The sequence below is a fragment of the Neophocaena asiaeorientalis genome, unplaced genomic scaffold, assembly GCF_003031525.2.
Source record: "Neophocaena asiaeorientalis asiaeorientalis breed wild unplaced genomic scaffold, Neophocaena_asiaeorientalis_V1.1 scaffold165, whole genome shotgun sequence".
Lineage (NCBI taxonomy): Eukaryota > Metazoa > Chordata > Mammalia > Artiodactyla > Phocoenidae > Neophocaena > Neophocaena asiaeorientalis.
In genome coordinates, this window is record NW_020173918.1 from 1,867,654 (window position 1) to 1,883,355 (window position 15,702).

General features: G+C 37.6%; 1 protein-coding gene across 3 annotated transcripts in view; it reads left to right on the forward strand.

The window, feature by feature from the left end:
* The window catches only part of CARMIL1 (capping protein regulator and myosin 1 linker 1), a 319,600-nt gene that overhangs the window by 225,501 nt on the left and 78,397 nt on the right, over window positions 1–15,702 (forward strand). For all 3 annotated transcript variants that reach the window (XM_024751952.1, XM_024751953.1, XM_024751954.1), the window contains exons 23-24: window positions 1,150–1,243; window positions 7,729–7,827. In XM_024751952.1, coding sequence (XP_024607720.1) covers window positions 1,150–1,243; window positions 7,729–7,827 — 193 coding nt within the window. The remainder of the gene's footprint in view (window positions 1–1,149; window positions 1,244–7,728; window positions 7,828–15,702) is intronic.

The window sequence follows — 15,702 nt, forward strand, 5'->3', positions numbered from 1 at the left end:
ATTAGGTAACCATCCAGATTGGCTGCTTTTATTAAGATGACTGTTTATTTTCTTTATTATTTCTTCATTATTAGTACCTATTTTAGGAATTAGTTGTTAATTTATTCTTCCAGTAGAAGCCATCTGACTATCCATAAGAGTTATATCACGAATCCTGCTTGTTGTTGAGAGCTGAAACAAGCCAGCTGTGGGATGCCTAGGTACCGGTTGCCAACACGTGGCCCACAAGGTCATCCTTCCTGAGTGTCTTGTTGTAGAAACAGATGCATTTTGGTTGGGAGAGAGGTGGCATCTCCAGGTCTAGAGTTTGTGGTAGGGGAGCAGGTGTGAGTGTTCGTCCAGACACATAGCACTTTGTAGCAAGTTCAGGAACACAGGCCAGAGTGCGGATTTAGAGTTCTCACGCAAAAATGACTCACCCTTGCATTCTTGTGTCTAACCAGCCAGGTAACAGCCGTGTGAGGTATTACATAGACCCAGAGTTCCACAGTTGCTTTACTTGGTGTCTAGAGCCTGGGGCACTCGGGCTGATTTGGGGAGCCAACTGCCAGGCCCTGCAGAGGTCAGGTTGTTGAGCCATCAGGAAGGTTTTCTAAAGACGGTCACTGGTCTTGGACTTGGTTATTTAAAGGAGCCCAGAGCCTGAACAGATTGTTTCTGTGGGTGCTCACATCCTTGGCTTGGCGAGCAAATGTTTTGGTTCTATTTTGGGGTTTTCCTCTACCGTTCTGGGTCTGTCTGTCACGTTGTCACTGTGGTAATCAAGTTACCTTCAGATCTGTTGGTGACTAAAATCCAAGTAGCAAGTTGATGCTGGACTTTTTTCCCAGCCTTTCTCTCAGACCATCTCTCCAGTTCCAATTTGAAAATCCTGTCCTTACTGTAATTGAAAACTGAAAGCAAAACAACAAAACCAGATTCCTTCAAGTTGTGTAGGTTTTGTAGACAGCGTGAATTGACGAGGTCACTTGTGGTGTCGCAAAGGTGGTAGGAGAGAAGGCTGACCTGCAGTCGAGGGGCCTAAGATGGTCCGGTAATTTAGAGTTTTCTAAGGCAGTCTGGCAACTCTTTTCAGATTTTAAAAGAGTGCTGAATTAAGATAATAGGAAGTTATTTTCAAATAAACATACCATTTTCTCCTTTTTCTAGGAACTACACGTTGAGATTTATGCCAATTCCTATGTATGATGCTTCTCAAGCCTTAAAAACAAACCCTGAAAAAACAGAAGAGGCTCTGCAGAAGGTATTGAAGGATCAGTAACTTAATTATAATAAATTCACATTCTAGTGGAATTGTGTGAATAATACATTCTGAACATATGAACAGTGCTTTGTATTTTACAAAGCTTTTTTCACATTAGCTTGTATTCTTATGATCATGACTGGCATAATGCATGACTGGGGGAGGAATAAAATAAAGACTAGAACTTGTCATGAAACTTAAGTGGAGTAAAATAACATTCTTACAGCATCAACATGCCAGACTTAGGCATGGATACCTCCCTCTTCGTCCATTGGAGAATGTGTACAAGTGAATGACAGCTAGCACAACCTTCATCCCCTTCATCCTCAACAGCTAGAGCCTTCCCTTCCTTCTTCATCGAGAAATTTAGGGCATTACTGAGATCTCGCTTTACCACCTTTGTCTATAAATGTGTCTGAATCCACACCCATGCCCACCTCCTTTCTGGCAACCCCAGAGGATGATGGGTACCTTCCCCTTCAAAGCCCAGCCATCTTCAGTGCCTTTGACCCCAAAATCTCTGCCCTGTGCTGGAAACTTGCCCTGTGAGTCATTCCCTCGCTCTTTCATATCTTCATCCTTCTCGTTCTATGGTTATGGCTACCTTTCTCTCTACTTTTAGATGTGCTCAAATATTTCCCATCTGAGGAAGCCTGCTCCACCTTTATTATGATGTTATTTGGGAAATCTTCTAAATCTTTCTTCCCTCTTTGTTCTTTCATCTGGTGGTACCACCCTCTGTCCAATCTCCTAAGCTTGACTTTTTTCCCTCTATATCTTCTGTAGCCAATCAGTCACCAAGTTTACTGATTCTAGCGCATACATCTCCTAATTAACTCTCCTTCCCTCTATTCCTATAACAGATGCCTTTATTCAAACCTCATCCTCTCTCACCAGGATGATTACATCCTCTTGTCTGCTTTCCATGCTGCAGTCAAAAATAGCCATCTTCCTTCATGGTGAAGTTGATCAGACTAAAATGTTCAATCCATTCCTCCTGGTGGCTTTTAGGATAAAGCCTAATCTCCTTAATTTATCAAGAATTTCTGCCCAGGATCTGCCTCCTATTCACCGCCGATTTCATCTCTTACCAACCCTTAGTCTTTGTTTTGCTCTACCTCAGGGAACTTGTTAGAAATGCAAATTCTTGGGCCTCAGAAACTGGGGTGGGACTTAGCCATCTGTGTTTTTCTTAGTTGTCCTGATGATTGTAACATTTGAGAATCACTGCTCGAATCTAGATGATACTTGTGCTTTCCCCACTACTGTGCATATCTGTTGAGATTGAAATCAAGGGTCAGTTCATCCAGGAAGACTTCTTGGAGTCCCTTTTCCCTGCTAGGTAGGTGGTCTTCTCACAATTTCCTGTGGTTCTCTCTGTCACTGGCCTTGTGACATTGTTTTAAGTTACCTGCCTCTATTTTTTTTTTTTTTTCTCCCAGCGACTGTGAGCTCTTTGAAGGCAGAGCCTATATTTTTCATCTTGTTTTATTCTCAGAAGCTAGTGCAGTACCTGGCATGCATGCTTGGATGTTCTTTAGACATTCAGTGAATTAAAGGGAGTAAGGTTGGGAGTGGAGGGGAGAGGAAGCTGTGGTGTAGCAGAAGAAACCATCTAAGGTTTGGATTCAGAAGATCTGACTAAATCAAACTCTTCCCAGCATTGTAAGTTCAGTATGTATTTAATTTTTCTGAACTTTAGTTTCTCCATCTACGTAAAAAATAAAGCTACACAATAACTGTATTTAGCTGACACTTAGCATATAGTTTATACTGGGTGCCTGACACTGTTTTAAATGATTTACATAAATTAACATCTGTCATCTTTAAAATAAACCCATGAGGTAGGTTCTATTATATGCTCATTTTACAGATAAGAAAACTGAAGGGCAGAGTGATTAAGTAATTTACCTAAGGTGTCCATGAGGATCAAATGAGGTGGTATATGTGAAAAGCAGTTTGTAGACGGTAAAGCGATATACAAATGTTCGATATCTTTACACTTTCCTGAAGGATATTAGTCAGCTTATAACAAAAGACATATTCCACAGAAACAAGGTTTCTGGTTTCAGAGTAGACATGTAAAGAGTTTGGAAGTCATCATTCCCATCCTCACAAGAAAAAAAAAAGCTTAACAAACAGAAAACCAGTGACTTTTCTTAGGTCTGCCAGAGAATTGAGGTTACAAGGCAAACTGTCACCCTGGAAACGGGAGAGATGGTAATACAGAGAATCACAGAGAATCAAAGCTTACCAGGGGCAGAAGCTAATGGAGCTGGTAACTCAGAGGAATGCTTAAACAGTAATTGATGAATTGCTGGAGGCTTAGAGTAGACTAGTTTAAGAGCTTAAAAAAAAAAAAAAAAAAAAAAAGCAGCTAAATACTCCTAGGTACTTAGTCTTAGGGAGGCCCTGACCTTTGCATGGGTTTTAGCTACAAGAGCCCAAGTTACCACAGTGAAGATTGGAGGAGGATAATTCACTGCTGTTTCTGGCAGGTGGAAGGGAAAAAGTAACCATTCTGAAATACACTCAGAGCATGCTGTTCTCCATGACAAAGGCCTGCCCTCAAGAGAAACTATTCTACCAGAGCCTTATCTGACCTAGTAGAAGACAGTTAGACCACTGCAGCCCCTTCCAGCCTTCCTGTTTCACATAAGGGAGGGGGAAAAAAAAGGCCAAGAAACACTTCTGAAGGTCACAGTCCAGGGACTCAGGCCTGGTTTAAAAAAAAAAAAAAAAAAAAAAAAAAGCCTAAATTTAATCATAAGATTATAGAATGCTTCCCCTCCGTATTATACTTCCATCACAAATCAATTATAATAACACTGAATTACAACTAAGCAAAGCTGTAAGGCACTTTATTTAAGGAGGCATTTCTAGGGAAACCCAAAACAGCAGGGGAGACATAAACAAGGTCAATAGAAGAAATTAACTGGCATATACAGTTACAGCAGACATTCAACACAACTCAGCTTCTAGCCAGATGAACATAAAAGCCTCACAGTAAAAGAATGATTACCTCAGTTCCTATTACTAGCTACATCATATGTGGCTTTCAACAAAAAATTACAAGGCAAGCTAAAAGATAAGAAAAAACACAGTATGAAGAGACAAACATCAGAACTGGACTCAGATATGATACAGATTTTAGAATTATCAGACAGGTGATTTAAAATAACTGTGATCAAATATGTTAAGGGCACTAATGGAAAAAGTAAAAAAAAAATTGCAAGAACAGATAGGTAATAAAAACAGACAGGAACTCTAAGAAAAAGTCAAAAGGAAATGCTAGAGATCAGAAATGCTGTAACGAGCAAAAAAAATGCCTTTTATGAGCTCATCAGTAGACTGGACACAGCTGAGGAAAGAATCATTGACCTTGAAGATATGTCAGTAGAAACTTCCCAGACTGAAATGCGAAGAGGAGAAAAAGAATAGGGGGGAAAAAGAACAGAAGATCCCAGAACTATGGGACAATTACAAAACATTGAACATCCTGGTAATGGGAATACCAGAAGGAGAAGAAAGAGAAAAGAACAGAAGAAATGTCTGAAGTAATAATGACTGACAATTTGCCAAAATTAATGACAGACACCAAACCACAGATCCAGGGATCTCAGAGAACACCAAGCAGGATAAATATTGCCTCCCCCGCAAAAAAAAAATGATGTGTAGGCATATCATGTTCAAACTGCAGAAAACCAAAGACAAAGAGAAAATCTTGAAGGAAGCCAGAGGAAAAATATACCTTACATATTGAGAAATAAGGGTAGGAATTACATCAGACTTTGAGCCACAAAGCATGCAAGCAAGAAGTAGAGTGAAATATTTATTTAAAGTGTTGAACCAAAACCCCAGCAGCCTAGAATTCTGTATCTAGCAATATTTTCCTTCAAAAATAAAGAAGAAATACTTTCTAAGACAGCAGTGTTACAAGGGGTGAAAGGGAGAAATTGGTGATACTCCCTTGTAATGTACCTGCACTATTTGTGAAATGGTATACAGTTGACCCATGGACAGCACGGGGCTTAATCTGAGTATACCTTACAGTTGGCCCTTCTTGTCTTCATCCATGGATTCAACCAACCATGGACCATGTATGCTGTAGTATTCACTACTGAAAAATATCCACTTATAAGCAGACCTGTGCAGTTCAAACCTGTTTGTTCAAGGGACAACTGCAGTGTTATTTGAAAGAGGAGTTGGATGAATTGTAAATGTATATTGCAGACACTAGGGAAACCACTAAAATATTTATAAAGAAGTATACTTAATATTCTAAGAAAGGAGAGAAAAATTCAATCATATACAATACTTAAAACCAGAGAAGGCAGAAAAAGAGGGGAGGTTAAAAGAAGAAACAAAGAACAAATGCAGAGTATGCAAATATATTAATTATAAAAGTTGTGTCTTTTTTAAATGAAAATTGGTGACTTTAAAGCTCATGTTTATTGTTTTTTTCCCCTATAGTATTTAACTATGCTCTTATGTATTCAAGTTTTCATTTTAACGGAACTGTCCTCTGGAAGAATTATGGCTCTTTAATTTTACTCTACTGATAAAACAATATTGTGATTCTATACTCAGTCTTTATTTTTTTTAAATATAAGTTTCCGTTATTAAAACAGAATTTTTTTGCCTTCTGTGCTGCTGCTATTTTCAGCAATGAGACTGAAGATGTCTGACTGACTGTAGACTGTCTCCCAGGTCACTGCTGCCCAGGGGTACTGGCAAATGTGATAAATGACACTTTTGGCTCTTCCTCTTTCCTTTTGACCTGAGTCAGGCCCCTGTCCTGTCCTGGTTCTCTGTCTTGGTCTCTAATGGTGCACAGAAGGAAAGTTTACCTTGTAAACTTTCCAGATGCAAATACTTTCAACAAATAACTTTCACCGTTATTAAAGACACTTAAGCATTGTTTTTCTTCCTTACCCTTGCACTAGCTTTTAGAAATGAGCAATGAATTTTATTTTATTTTTCTAAAATATTCCCTCCAGGCTCAGTCTGTGAAGCACTGTTGGTGCACCTGGGGAAGGCCTGGAAGCGCATGGGCCAGCCTTGGGTGTACTGCCTGTGTGTGAGCTGAGCCTCTTGAATAAACAAGCTGCTCTCAGAACTGGCCCATGGCCATGGCTTAATGAGGCCAAATGTAGAAGAATAAAACAAAATCACCCAAAGCTGGGTGGCAGTGTGTGCCTGTCATATTTTAGGCAGAATCTTTTTTTAGCAAAGACATTCTACCTTGATGGTAATGTCACCTTGGAAAGAGATGACTTCTTGGGAAGCAGCAAGAGAAAATTAATGTAATATAATGTCATGGTATTAATGTGTCACTTTAATGATGCTTCATTTCAGGGATCTTTTTTTATAATGCCTTCATTTATGTTTAGTAGAATGGTACATTTTGTTCTGCTTTATGGTTTCCAAGGATGATGATAATTATAGCCTGTATTTTAATTATTCCTAATCGGTATTAAGTAGTAGTCATTTTAGCATATGCAAAATGAAAATGTAACAATCCTGGAAGCCTCACAGTTACTAGAAATTCTTAACCAGGGAACTGTAGTGACAAATTAGAAGCCAAATGGTTAAGTTGCATTATGAAAACAAATAAAAACAACAACTGAAAAAAAATAGATGGCATACTTAATCATCTCAATCATTCTTTAAAAAAACACATTAATAGGTATTCATTATAATCAATAGTTTACATTTTTCAGTGTATTATATATCCATTGTATATTGTTATTCTTCAATACTTTATTTCAATCTAGTTATCATTTGTATGTTTGAATTTTTCATAAAACATTGTCTATGTATAAAAATATAGATTGTCAAGCAACTTCAAGATTTCTCATTTTCTGTAGAAATCCATTTTCTTATTTTTGGGAATTTTGCTAAAAGCATTCCTGTTTTTGAAAAAACATGTAAACCTGGTGGATTAAGGAAATTGGTATATGGTTTTGAGTTGTACCAGCCTGTAACCTTCCAATTTTGTACCTATTTTCTCCTTTTTTCCCTTAAAATAAAGAATTTTCTGAGTGCTGGTGGATAAGGCCAAGGGGTTCAGAAAGGACCATCCATACACTGTAGGGGTATTTATTTAGCTTCTGAACTGTTTAGTGGTTAAAAATCTGTGAGAGAGAAAGATTGCGATCGTGTACAGGAAAGTGATGAGAAGTCACTAAAAGGGGTCTCTAACCCTGCAGGCAATTAAACACTTGCTCATCTTTGTCAACTACTGAGTCACATAAAAATTACCCTGGTTACCTGCGAGTGAAATTTCGAACTAAAAACACCCATAATGCATCACGACAATAGCCAGTTTCCCCATCTCATACGTTTTGTGGGGTCAAGGCCCTGGCAGGATGTGTGAATTAGTTGCTTGGGTCTTCAGTTTAGCAACTGGCTGTTGCACTTATGGTTTTACTCTCTGCTGAGTCGAAATGTGTTCTTGAGAGAGACATGTGCTTAATTTCCAGATAGAAAACTATCTGCTCCGGAATCACGAGACTAGGAAATACCTTCAAGAGCAGGCCTACCGCCTACAGCAGGGCATTGTCACCAGCACCACGCAGCAGGTAAGAAGGTGCCAGTCTTCTCCCAGTGACAGTTCCTCCTCTTACACATGCTGAACTGACCCTTTAAAGAGCCAGGGACCAAGGATTTTTATCGTTTGAGTCATTCCCAATGGGGCAGTAAGAATGTGTTTCTGAAAATGACAACAAATGTTAAGTAGAGTTTAGAAATGCTAAATATGCATTTTTCATTGTTGATTTCTGCCTTTTAAGATTGTCAGTAAGGTGTATCTTAGATTTCTATACAGCTATTAGGAACCCTGGATTACAGATGATAAAAGTCTGAGGGTAATCAAATTTGCTACTTTGGAGACATCCTATTCTTTTTCTTCTACTCCCTCTCACTTCTATGAGTAGGAAACAGATTCCCAGATACCAAATTTGCTACTTTGGAGACATCCATCCTATTCTTTTTCTTCTACTCCCTCTCACTTCTATGAGTAGGAAACAAATTCCCAGATTCTTCTGAATAATTAAGAATTTGTTAAGAATTATTCTTCTGAATAATTAAGAATTTGTTGACTGTTAATTAACACAAGTGCTGAAGAGAAACTAAACTGTTTTTTACTTCATTCCTCCTCTCTCTACCCAACTTTAGAATAAAAAAAGTATGGAATGTTTTCCTCCAAAAATATTAACCAAAACCAAGGATCATAAGATATTTGAGGAAAACCTATAGGATGTCAAAGAAAGAAGAAGATAAACCTAAGAACTGAGCTCAGATAATTCAGAGTACAGCAGAGGACTTTAAAAAAATATTGTAATAAGTTCAGAAGGAATTGAGACAATATTATATCCATAAAATAGGAATGAGCTGCTATGAAAAAGAATAATCAGAGAATAAGAAACAATGCTTAACAGTTGAAAATATGAAAACTGTAATATAGAATTAAATTAACCAATAGGGCACAAATTAAGCTGTTTCTCTGGTAGAAAACAAGAGAAAATCTTAAAACATGCAGTAAAAAGACAGATAAAATATATGAGAGAAAAGTAAGTCAGAGTCATGAAGAGATTAAAAGTGACCAATAGCCTTCTAATAGGAACCTCGAAATTTAAAAAGAGACGTAACAGAAAAAGTTAAAAAAGAGAAAATAATAGAAAAGCATTTCATATGAATCTTGGGGTTGACCTACTGAAATTGATATGGATGAATGGGTAAAGGCCCACACCTCATCAGAACACCAAAAATAAAGAAAAAACATCTTAAAGAGTTCCAGACAGAATAAACAGGCTATCTTACAAGGGAACTGGAACCAATTCTTAGCATCAATCTCAATTACTAGAAACAAATGAGGTTCAGAGGGGGATTTGTTTTGGACCAAGAATTCTATATCTAGTCATTTTATCAAACAGATGCAAGGGCAGACTAAAACTGTACTCAGACGTGGACCCAGAAATTTTACCCCCAGTATTCCATATGAAAAAAGGCTTTTTGAGGAAATTCTCCAGCGTAACAAAGAAAAACAAGAAAGTATACAATACGAGGTATAAATAAGAAACTGAACCAGAAACGAAATCATAGAAGTTGTAAGAGCTGAAAGAAAGCTTTAAAAAGTTGCCACTTTGGGAAAATCTGCTTTGAGCTGCAGAATTAAAAGATACAGGATTACATTTCTTTCTCTGTGAATTCCATGATCATAATTCTATACCTGCATTTTAGTGGACTTAAAATTTTAATATCAACTTAGACAGGAAGGGAACACCTAATTATTGCTACACTAAAAAAATTTACATTTTGGAAATTTTAATGTAAAAGTAATGAAACTAATTAAAATTAGGAGTTGAAGTGGGAGAAAGGTGAGTGGTAGTATAAGTATACTAAGTTTTTACTTTTTGTTTCGTGGAATAGTCTATATTCTATAATTCATAAATAAAAAATACAGATGTAAATCTACTATTAAAAATGGAAGCCGCTAAAAGAATTAAAACAGAGGGTTTTCAAAAATGTTTATTTCAGCAGATTGAGAGGAACTGACTGGTAGGGAAAGTTTTGTCATTTGAGACCATTTTGTATGGTTTGTTCTATTTTCTTACCTTGGGCAGATGTCATTTTAATTTTTTGTGGTGCCTTTGGTTTTGGTATCAGGGTAACACTCATCTCATAGAATGACTTTGGAAGTGTTTCTTCCTCTTCAGTTTTCTGGTATACTTTGAGAAGGATAAGTGTTAAGTTTTCTCTCAGTATTTGGTAGAATTCACCTGTGAAGCCATCTGGTCCTGGACTTCTGTTTGTTGGGAGTTTTTTTTTTTTTATTACTGATTTCATTTCATTACTGGTAATTCATCTGTTCATATTTTTTATTTCTTACTGATTCAGTCATGGGAGATTATATGTTTCTAGGAATTTATTTCTTCTAGATTGTTCATTTTATTGGTGTATATTTGTAGTAATCTCTTATTGTTTGTATTTCTGTAATGTCACTTGTAACTTCTCTTTCATTTCTGATTTATTTATTTGAGCCCTCTCTCTCTTTTTTCTTGATTAGTCTGGCTAAAGGTTTATCAGTTTTGTTGATATTTTCAAAGAGCCAGCTCTTAGCTTCATTAATCTTTTCTTTTCTTTTCTTTTTTTTTTTAGTCTCTATTTCTTTTATTTCCACTCTGATCTTTAGGATTTCTTTCCTTCTACTAACTTTGGTTTTGTTTGTTCTCCTTTTATGAGTTCCTTTAGGTGCAGAGTTACGTTATTTATTTGAGATTGTTCTTGTTTCCCAGGATAGGCTTGTATTGCTATAAACATCCCTCTTAGAACTGCTTTTGCTGCGTCCCATAGATTTTGGATCATTGTGTTTCCATTTTCATTTGTGTACAGGTGTTTTTTGATTTCCTCTTTGACTTCTTCAGTGATCCATTGCTTGTTTAGTTGCATATTGTTTAGCCTCCACATGTTTGTGGTTTTGCACTTTTTTTCTTGTAGTTGATTTCTAGTCTTATACTGATCAGAAAAGATGCTTGGTATGATTTCAATCTTCTTAAATATATTGAGAATTGTTTTGTGGCCCAGCATGTGATCTGTCCTGGAGCACGTTCCATGTGCTCTTGGAAAGAATATGTATTTTACTGCTTTGGGATGGAGTGTCATTTTAATTTTTTGTTGTTCCTTTTTCTTAAAAGAGAATGAAGGAACGATGTCCATAATAAATGAGTTGTGTGTAATATTTAAGTAGGTAAAATTATATGGATGACTGCGTAGATATACATAGAGATTTGTGAAAGAGTGTTCACTAAAATGTTAATGATGGTTCTCTCAGGTGCTGTGATTAGGTGATTTTTATTCTCTTATACTTCACAGTATTGTTTGAATGCTTTACAGTAAGCATGTATTATTTATATAAGAAAAAGTAAAGCGATACGGTTAAGAAAAAGATAAACAGTAATTATGAATATTAGTGAAGTAACAGGGAGTTTTGAGAAGGAAAACATTATTTTGATCTTACCAGTGCCTTAAAAAATCTAAATTTTTTTCCTGCAGCGGACCAATATTAGCCTTTAGTACTTTATGGTTTACTGTTATTTCCTGGTTTTAGTGTTTAACATTAAAAGCAATGAGAGTGCTAAAATCTTACATAGAACCTTTGCCTTGGGTTCCTTTATGAGCTACCATAATGCAGGCTTTTCTCAATACAATATCCTTTAAACTTTTTTACTCATTTACAGGGGTTTTGCTCATCCAAAAAAATTACTGCCACAACCTTTAATGCTAATTCTTAAAAGTAGGTTTCGTCTTCTCAATCAAGAGGAAATTATACACAGGAGGCATATACAGATGTTTCATTCTGCATGGGTGAATAAATCATTCTGAATTATTTGAGTCATTATGTAGTAGGTATACTGCCACCTTTTTGCTTTAGGGATTTCTTAGGACATGATGATTAGCAGTTTTCAGACTTTAATTGTTTCAGTGACCTTAGGGAGAGATTTATCTCCTTCTTATTGAAACTTCTTATTGAAGTTTCCAGAAATAGGAACACAGAAAGAATAGACCCTCTGTGACTACTTCTGCCAACCGCATAGCCAGTCATCATTCCCGGTGACGCTGAGGGATTAAATATGTTTCAGTGAAACATTGAAGTCTCATAATTGTTCGCATATTTGATTTTGTCTCTGGTCTTTGTTTAGGAAAGACCTTCACATGACGACACTCCACCTCTGACCTTCACATGACTCAACATTCCACCTCTGCTTTTTTTTTTTTTTCCACCTCTGCTTTTGATCGCTTCTTTTCCATCTTATAAACCCTCTTACTCAAGAGTTAGCAAACTTCTTCTATAAAAAACCAAACAGTAAATAGGCTTTACAGCCTGTATGGTCTCTGTTGCAACTACTCAGCTGTGCTATTGTAGAACAAAAGCAGCCATAGACAATATCTTCATGAATGAGTGTGGCTGTTCCAATAAAACTTTATTTACAAAGACAGGCCCAGAATTGATAACCTATGCTAAGCCTTCTCACCCTTAAAAGAAAAAACAAAACAATTTTATTGCCTAGGCCTATTTACTTAGCACACTCTCTTTCCTTCCTTTCATGTGCAGGTTTTTATACTTGCTTTCATGACTTCTTTGCTACCCACTCACTTTGCAACCTTTCAGAATGTGCCCTCTGTCCCAATCTGTCTGCCGAGATGGCTCTCAATGGACCTGGTCACCGAGTCAGAGGCCTTTTCTCCCTCTTCGTCTTTTGATGAAAGGAGGCCGTCCATATGTGTAGTGGTCAGGAACTTGGGCTGTCAAGTCAGATGACCTGGATTTAAGTACAGGCTCTGCTATTCCCTCTCGGTGGGAACTGTTGTTAGTCATTTACTAACCTCTTTACGGCTTGATTTCATCTGTAAATATGGGGAAAATGACTCAGAAGGTGCTGTGACAATTCAGTGAGGTGATGCGTGCAAAGTACTTGGCTCCTCACTGGTAAACATTGTTTGTAGCTATATTTTTATTATCACGATTATTATCATTATTATAGACTGTTTCATCCTTCTTAAGACGCACTTCTTGGTTCATCCGACAGTGTGCTGTTCTGAATATTTTTCTGCTGCTCTTTGTCTCCTTTCTACATAACTTTCTCGTTTTATCCTTCAAATGCAATCATTTTTCAGAGTTTTGTACTTAGTGCTATATGATCTGCTTCTGCCATTTTTAACTCTCTCATCTGTGGATGACTCCTGGATCTATCCTCTCAGTCCCTGTTTCTTTCCAGAAAATCCTTTTTTTCAACTGCTTCTTCAGCATCTTCATCCAGATGGCCCTCTGATATAGCACGGTCACTAAGACCAAACTCATCCCTTGGAACAACCGATTTTGCCGTTTCGCTCAGTGACATCATCATTCGCTGAGGATAGAGCTCCTGGAGTCATCTTGGATGCCTCGTTTGCTTTCTTCATCCAAGGTCACTATTCACTGCCCATTTACCTTCAAGGTGTCTTTTACAGCCATTCTTTTCTTTCTGTTTCTATTGCCTCTCCTCTTGTTAAGGCTTTTTATTAACTCCCTCCTATGTCTTCTTTTACAAGCACTGCAAAAACTAGTTTATTCATCTTCATGTCTCCTTGTGCTTTTTTTTTTTTTTTACATCTTTATTGGAGTATAATTGCTCCACAATGGTGTGTCAGCCTCTGCTCTACAACAAAATGAATCAGATATACATATACATATGTTCCCATATCTCTTCAGTTTGGTAGTGTACACATGTCCATGCCACTCTCTCACTTTGTCACAGCCTATCCTTCCCCCTCCCCACATCCCCAAGTCCATTCTCCTGTAGGTCTGTGTCTTTATTCCTGTCTTACCCCTAGGTTCTTCATGACATTTTTTTTTCTTAAATTCCATATATATGTGTTAGCATACAGTATTTGTCTTTCTCTTTCTGCCTTACTTCACTCTGTATGACACAATTCACATTCCCACCAGCATTGCAAGTGTTCCCTTTTCTCCACACCCTCTCCAGCATTTATTGTTTCTAGATTTTTTGATGATGGCCATTCTGACTGGTGTGAGATGATATCTCATTGTAGTTTTGATTTGCATTTCTCTAATGATTAATGATGTTGAGCATTCTTTCGTGTGTTTGTTGGCAGTCTGTATATCTTCTTTTCTCCTTGTGCTTTTTACAGCCCTTTTCCTTTGTATCAGGGAAGCAGAGTCACTGTGAGTGTTATGGGGTAAGAAATTTTTAGATCTTCACAATTGTGGGAGAAGCTGGAGGAATAGATGTTCTATGCCTTGTACACGGTGTTTGAACTCCTTAGCCTGTGCCTGAGTCTTACATAGTCTTGCCTCAACTCAGCATTCCAATCTGATCTCCCACAATAAGGTACCTCTGTTCCTAATCAGGAAATAGGAATCACGAGTGGCTGGATATGCCATTGCTTTTATGTTCATTCTTTGCTTTTAAAATTCCCTTCTCTTTTCTCAGTTTGTAGAAATCTTTCAGGACCCAGTCTAAAAGCTACCTTCAACATCAGCTACATGTGATCCCTGCCTTGACTGAAATCCTTTAGAACTTTCTGTCATTTATTTAGTCATTGAATAAACACTTATAAGGGTCTGTGATATGGCAGGCACTGTTACAGGAGATGGAGCTTGGGCAGTGAACAAAACGTACCTGTCTTTGTGGATATTACATTATGCAAACTATATCTTGTGTTATTGTTAATATGTCTTTCCACTTCTAGATTTTTACGTTGCTTGGTGGCAAAGGGTATATCTTACTCAGGACTGTATCTCATTCAGTGCAAGGTGTTGAGTATATTTCTTTTGAATTGAATAAAGAAATAGATGTGGAGGAAGATAAAATTTTCCACGAGTAAGCTATTTGCTGGGACTGAGAACGGTTGTAACAAGTTGCAAGCAACCAAAGATAGCATTTATTGCTAATGGTTCTAAGTTCTGCACTTGGGTTCTATAGCCCAGTATGTTTGGAAAAGCCTAAGTGGTCACCACCAAGTGACATTTGAGTTGCTGTGTGATTTAGTTGCCAAAGAAGCCAATTTGACTTATACCACATAAATGAAAGTATATTTTCTACGTTAAGAAAGGTGATAGCCCCGTTCAGCTTACTGATCCACTCTTCCTGTGTTACAATCTATTTTATTGAGGGGGGGGGGGCATGTTTTGTGACGGTCTTAGATGGAGGGAGAATTCAGAGAAGTGACCTGGGGTGGACAGGGTGGGGTGGCAGTCAGGGACCACACAATGGTGTCACATTAGAATGGTAGAAGGAACTGGGAATGTCAATCCTGAAGAAGAAAAGATTAGAGAAGAAAAGATAGTTGTGTTCAAACATGGGCAAGACTGTCACATGGAAGAGAGCTTGTGACTGTTCAGAGTGCTCTCAAGGGGGAAGACATGTGACCTGTAGAAGAACATGGGAAGACAGATGAGGGCTCAAAGAAGACCAAGTCCAAGTACATTTCCTTGGAAAAAAGTGAGCTTCTCAAACTATGGCAGTTAACAACTTTCCTGGGGTGCTTTAGAAAATGGAACACTAGGGCTTAGGGTAAAGTAGGGAGTTGAAAATCAAGAGCCCAAATGCAGTCATCTACCCTGAGGTCTTTCATGACCAAAGAGGTGACAGTCTTTCAGACTGCAGTTTCCTTTGTTTTTATTTGTGTATCTTAGGGACTTGAATATGAACTGAGAGTCAAAATCCTTGGTTTCCTGTTTTCAAAATCTCCAGTTGGTCCTCTGTGTAATCGTTCTGTGTCATCTTAAGTAGTTGCACTTTTCTGGGCCTTGAGGTCTTTAGTTGCAAAGCATCTGAATGTGATCTGTTGGGCTGTGCTGAACCTTAGCAAGTGTGTGTACAGAAGAATCTTTGAGACTTGTGAGATTTAATGTCTTATTTGAATCGAAGAACGAAATTTTTATGTTTCTTTTG